The sequence below is a fragment of the Rhamphochromis longiceps genome, linkage group LG11 (genome assembly GCF_057381845.1).
Source record: "Rhamphochromis longiceps isolate RC_006_pf linkage group LG11, R_longiceps_female_GT1.1, whole genome shotgun sequence".
Taxonomy (NCBI): domain Eukaryota; kingdom Metazoa; phylum Chordata; class Actinopteri; order Cichliformes; family Cichlidae; genus Rhamphochromis; species Rhamphochromis longiceps.
In genome coordinates this window covers 22,583,679-22,589,996 of record NC_140567.1, presented here as the reverse complement: position 1 = coordinate 22,589,996, position 6,318 = coordinate 22,583,679, and the positions used below count along the sequence as shown (strand labels likewise).

At 41.5% G+C, this 6,318-nt stretch overlaps 1 protein-coding gene across 1 annotated transcript; it reads left to right on the top strand.

The window, feature by feature from the left end:
- Positions 1–182: 182 nt before the first annotated feature.
- gtpbp10 (GTP-binding protein 10 (putative)) lies at positions 183–5,569 on the top strand. The gene is made up of 10 exons (XM_085422955.1): positions 183–308; positions 1,129–1,322; positions 1,456–1,547; positions 1,676–1,820; positions 1,920–1,993; positions 2,121–2,173; positions 2,286–2,393; positions 2,483–2,560; positions 2,691–2,814; positions 3,099–5,569. The coding sequence occupies exons 1-10, from the start codon at positions 276–278 to the stop codon at positions 3,308–3,310; spliced, it is 1,113 nt and encodes a 370-aa protein (XP_085279081.1). The 5' UTR covers positions 183–275; the 3' UTR covers positions 3,311–5,569.
- The last annotated feature ends 749 nt before the right edge of the window (positions 5,570–6,318 follow it).

Below are 6,318 nucleotides of genomic sequence, written 5' to 3'. Positions count from 1 at the left end.
TAAATTTCTTTTAACAGCTTGCATAATCACTTATAAAACCGCTGATTCTCCCTCTGCTCTTAAGATAAAGGAAACGTCCATTTGACACATCCCTGGTTAAGGTGAAGTTGATTCACAGTTAGTGAGAATGGGAGCCCCGCCTCCCCGCTTCATCATCCAATAAGCGGAGAGAAAAGAACCACTACTTCCTGTCCCCGATCCAAACACATGTACGTATGCTAGCAGTTAGCTTTGGCGAAAATACTTCTTAAGAGTGGCAATAAGTGCCACTGAAGATGGTTCACATCACTAGGATCTGCTTACGGAAGGTGAGTGCTATAGAAGATTTGTACTCTGAATGTCACATATTTAACGGGGGATATTATACGGTTTTTGACATTAGCTGGAAAGCTAACTGTCAACGCTAAATACACCAAGCAGTAATCGTGTTTGTCTCTCATGTGGTATGTTAGATGATACACCAACTATCTCTATAGCTATTGCACATGAGCAGCCTGCTGGAGATTGTTTGTAGGGCTCTGCCAACTCTCCTCCTCACACAGAGGGGCAGACACCAGTCCTGCTGTTGAGATGATGCCCTGTCCAGCTCTCCTTGAGTAAATATCAATTTCCTGCTGTCTCATCCACACTCCTGATATTGTGCTGGGAGGCGTGGCTAACCTTTTTTGTGGCTGCACATATATGAACGTGCCATCCTCGAGGAGTTTTTGAGCACTCTAGTTGCTCATCAATGCGCCACTGATCAATACACCTGTCAACCCAGAACAGCTTTCTGTATAGACTACGTCATGTTACCAAAATAAAGTACATACACACAAATAAAGTACATCAAGTAAACAGTAAAACAACAATAAAGCCCCTATAGACTATACATAGGCACATATTTGTATATTTAAACTCATATATAAAATATATATGAGTTACTGTTTAGCTTGAGTGGACTGAAGAAAATAGGAAGGATGCTCAAGCTGCTGTCAGATTTCATTATTCTTGTGAGATATGTAGGTCGCACTCTGGTAAATGATGTCAGTAAAACTTTTGAAAGATTCAATCACTTGAAGTTGCCTGTTAGGATCTCTGGTGTTCTTCGATTTCTTAATACCAGTCTGTGTCTTTGACTCTTTGCAGTATGGAAACTTTGTTGACAATCTGCGGCTGTATGTCCGTGGAGGCAGTGGAGGGATGGGTTTACCCCGCCTTGGAGGACAAGGAGGGAAAGGGGGAGATGTTTGGGTGGTGGCGACGAAGAACATGACCTTAAAAAGGATAAAGGACAAATTCCCACAAAAACGTTTTGTAGCGGACGCAGGAGCCAACAGCGGGTAGAAATACAATTTTTATTTTAAATTCTGTCGATCATTAAAAAATGTCTATTTTTCAGACCTTCATAGAGGTTTTGAAATAGTCCTGTAAGCACGAGAGGGTGAGAGCTGTTTGGATCTCTTTTATCAACAGCGTTCGAGCTCTGAAAGGAGAAAGAGGGGCAGACAAGGAGATCCTTGCTCCTGTCGGTATCACCGTCACCACTGATGAAAGCAGAACACTCGGTACGTCAAATCTTTCACAGTCAGTCATGTGAATCTTGTTTTTTCTAACAGAAAAAGAACTGCCAGTGCAGTAGCTACCTGACTTTTGCTGTGAAGCTTCTTATTTCCTCTACCATTCTTCTTACAAGGTGACTTGAATGTGGAGGGCGATCGTGTGATGGTGGCAAAAGGAGGATCAGGAGGCTCGCTGTACTCTGCGTTTCAGCCCAGTAAAGGCGAGGCTAAACACATCAGACTGGACCTCAAGCTTATAGCAGACATGGGCCTTGTGGGGTGAGAATAGAGGGGGAACAAACCACACTAACTGAATTCTGCTGAGGTTCAGATTAGCAAAGGGGAACATCTGATTTTGTTCTGTTAAATCAACACCAGGTTCCCGAATGCAGGAAAGTCCTCTCTGCTGACAGCCTTGTCTAACGCCACGCCTCAGATTGCCAGCTATGCTTGTGAGAAGACAACCACACGCATATAGAAAAAGAAAACGTGTCTTTTTTTAAATTCTAAAAATATGCTTTGAAAGAAGAAATAATTCTGTGTTTCATTAAACTTTAATATTTTTCTGCCGTTTCACAGTCACAACCTTGAAACCAGAGATTGGCAAACTGATATATGACGATTATAAGCAGGTACAAGAATTCCACGTGTTGCCTTGTGCTGTAACTGTCTGCGAAAACATTTCTTTTTTCTTTTTACTTGGCTTACTTGATTGTTTGCTCTTTTTTGGGGGGGCGGGTGTAGATTTCTGTTGCTGATCTCCCTGGCTTGATTGAGGGGGCTCACATGAACAAAGGCATGGGCCACAAATTTCTGAAACACGTGGAGAGGACCAAGCAGCTGTTATTTGTGGTGCGTAACTAACACAAACTGTTTTTGCTTTCGGTGTAACCAGGTGAAAATTGCTTCTGATGACAATTTTGCATTTTGTCTGAATGCAGGTCGATGTTTGTGGTTTTCAGCTGGCAAGTAAAACACCGTTTAGGTCAGCCTTCGAAGCTGTGCAGCTTCTAACCAAGGTGAGCCTGAAGCTGCAAAGGCTGATGACTAGTTTTTAGATATTCATTCTGATCTCCTGACTCAATCTTCGCTCCTTTTATTTATTTTTTTGTCCCTCGTTCTCCTCTGCTTTCTGACTGCTGCCTAAAGGAATTGGAGTTGTATAAAGAGGAGCTTTTGTCAAAGCCTGCATTACTGGTGGTGAATAAGATGGACCTGCCTGATGCTGAGGACAAGCTAGCAGAGCTGAAGGAGCAACTACAAAACCCAGAAGGTTAGACTAGAATTAGCACTTATGAGTAGAAAAATCATTTAGGAGAAAAGACTGAAGACGGATTTCTACTTCCAGGGTTCACAGGCGTCCTAGTCTGTTCCAAACATTTCTCTGGCTCTGTCTGAGCCATGCCGTTTGCTCTGTCAGATATCGACACAAGCGGCATGATGACTTTTTCGTTTTCATGCATCTGAACTTCCTTTATGTGAGCATATTTTTGCAGTTTGTTGGGAGGAAAAATTGGTTTTGAGAGTATTTCTGTTCCTTTTCTTTCCCCTGTACAGAGTTCTCTGATCTGCTCCCTGAAGATATGATACCACAGAACTATTTGACCTTCAGACACGTGGTTCCCGTTTCTGCAATCACCGGGTTTGGCATCAGCCACCTTAAGAGCTGCGTTCGACAGTCCCTCGATGAAGACGCAGCCTTAGAAGTTAAAGCCACTCATCGAGAAAAGCTGCAAGCACTGAGGAAGCAGTCACAAGGACGTGCGTGAGTAACGTAGACGACATCAAGCATCATCACGCAGGACATTGCAGATAAACATCCTCTACCACGAAGCTCCTGGGAGAGCAAAACCACTTCAATTTATACAAGTGATGGAGGTCTCTGCTTGGAGATGATCAAATTCTCACTGACTGATGCAAACTCCATCTTTATTTATTTAAAAGTGATGTGTTGTATAAGGCTGATAAAACTTTGTGAATATCATAGAAATTCACAGGCTGGTGCATAAAAGGATTCTAGTCAAGATGACTACATTAAATGATAAATACAATATATTCAGTTTCATACTACGATTTAAAATGTTTTTATTATTATCGATTAATGTTTTGTGCATACTCAGCTGCATCGTCTGTTTCACTTTAAATGGGGGCATAATCTACAATTCAAAGAACATGCAGTGTTGCAGAAAACTTGAAACTAGCGATTTAGGCCATAAACTTATTAGGAACATGTTAACTGAGATAGTTTGTTTGCTGTAGGCTTATATAGAGTCTGATTTAATTTGCAACCAAGCAGGAACCTCAGTAATGACCAATTGAGGCTGGCTCCAGCAGTGAGTCAGTCATCACAGACTCCCACGTTAAAATGCTCAACAGCAGTAACACATCCTGATGCAAAAATGGGTTTTGTCCTCATTGTTTCCCCGTTCAAAGCAATTCCAGTGGGGGTGAATCTTTGCTATAACTAAACAGTTTCATCGCTGATAAGACCTAAAGGTAAGAGTTTGGTTGCTTTGCTTGGCAGGTGTACCGACACAGGTAACCCGTTCCTTTCCACTTGGCCTCATTTCCGCTAATTTGAGTGACTGAACTGGATCTCCTGACTGTTTTTCGATCAGTCATATGGTTTGCTGTGAGGTACAGCCTGGGCTAAGGGTTCACTCAACTTTTTGACAGGGGGAAATTTTAGTTTTTATAAGGATGCGAGTTAAAATGAGCAAATAAACTTGAAGCAAATTTGTGTTTGGTGATTTTTGGTTTTATTGCTAGCAAACATTTAGTACAAAGATGTAATCGATTTAACAAATTTCCTTACTTTTTGTGCTAAGTTTACATGCGTCTGTGCAGTGCACCCATGTAGTTTCTGGGTGCACATGCTAGCATTGCATGAGAAAATACAGTAGTACTAAATATGGACACTCCAAGCTCCAAAAGAAAAATGCAAGTGTCAAGTACAAAACCAGTAGATGATATCTTACCAGCCGTGTATGTTGTCTTTAACTCATTGGTCACCTTATTAGGTACACCTTGTTAATATCAGGTTTGACCCCCTTTTTAATTATTAGTAGCTTTCAGTACTGCTTTAATTCTTCATGGCAGATTCAACAAGATGCTGGAAACAGTCATCAGATTTTGCTATATATTGTCATGACAACTGCTGCAGATTTGTTGGCTGCACATCCATGATGTGAATCTCCTGTTCCACCACATCTCAAAGGGGATCAACCTTATTGAGATCTGCTAACACAAATACTCAGATGGACCATGGGGTTTGAACAGTGCTTGGGGGTTGCCCAAGAACACTGAGCGGGTCCATGCTTCCATGCAGTTTATGCCAAATTGACCGTACTGTCTGAATGTCACAGTAGAAATCGAGCATGCATTGTTTAATCTCTTGTTGAATTCTAGTAAGCTCTTTTTCTTAGCTGACAGCAGTGGCACTTCATGCGGTCTTCTGCTACTGTAACCCATCTGCTTCAAGGTTTGATGTGTTGTTCATACAGAGATGCTCTTCTGCATACCTTGGTTTGGTGTGCTCTGACTGCTGACAAAGACATTTAAGCCCAGAGAACTGCCACTCACTGGATATTTTCTCTTAGTCAATCCTCTGCAAATTCTCAAATGGTTGTTGGGAAAATCCCAGTAGATCAGTTATTTGTGAAATACTCAAACCAACACATCTGGGATCAATAGCCATGTCACATTAAAAGTCACCTAAGTCACTTTTCTTCCCCATTCTGTTTCAACTTCAGCATTCATCTTGACCATGTCTACATGCATTGATCTGCTGCCATGTGATTGGCTGATTAGATATTTGCTTTAACAAGCAGTTTAAGAGATGTACCTAATAAAGTAGCCAGTGCATGCGTGTCTTTGTGATGACAGAAAATTGGCATGCCACTATACTTGTGGGGACCAACAGTGACTTATGGGGACAAAGTGCCCGTCTCCACGAATTTGAAGGCATTTTTGAGACTCAAAATGTGGTTTTATTGTCAGGGTTACATTTAGGTTTAGGGTTAGACATTCATTTTTGATGGTTAGGGTAAGCATTATGTCAATTAGATGTCCTCACTAAGGTGTGTGTGTGTGCGCATGTGCGTGCGAGTGTGTGTGTGTGTCTGTCTGTCTGTCTGTGTGTGTGTCTGTGTGTGCGAGTGTGTGTGTGTGTCTGTCTGTCTGTGTGTGTGTGTGTGTGTCTGTGTGTGCGTGTGCGTGTGCGTGTGCGTGTGTGTGTGTGTGTATATATGGTCTATAATTTGCAACCAGTGGAGTCAGGTTTCTTTTAAACCTACAGACTATGATGCTCTTACAGTCTGATTTTCGGGTTACCCCAGTCTGTACCTCAACACAGGGTAGAGATGTAAAGCATACTACAGTATATAAAATGCTAAGAGGCCGAGGAGTATTGTGCAGAGTGACTTAAATGTTTTGATAACACTGAGAATTAAACTGTCATGTAACCCTCATTCAGCTGAATCAGGTTTTATTAACTGGTTATCAAACCATCCTGGGAAATCAGAAGATAATAGAAATGTCTGCACAGACAGAGGTGTTGATGAAAGTTTTATTTTATATTAAATATATTACAATACTGAATGATAAAGAGGAAAAAATATGGGGATTTTTGCATCATCAGTCTGTACAGCATACAGGCAAATTAAAAAATAAAAAAAGACAACTGCAGTGTCTGAATTAGTACATATGGGGCTCTTTAGGGTTCCTGGAGCAGAGTGCTGATGATTCTGGTGTGATGGGAACGCATGGCTGAGACTGG

Coding starts and splice junctions, on each gene's coding strand:
- gtpbp10 (XM_085422955.1), top strand. CDS start 276: ATGGTTCACATCACTAGGATCTGCTTACGGAAG. Junction 309..1,128: donor CTAGGATCTGCTTACGGAAG/GTGAGTGCTATA, acceptor GACTCTTTGCAG/TATGGAAACTTTGTTGACAA. Junction 1,323..1,455: donor GACGCAGGAGCCAACAGCGG/GTAGAAATACAA, acceptor TTTTATCAACAG/CGTTCGAGCTCTGAAAGGAG.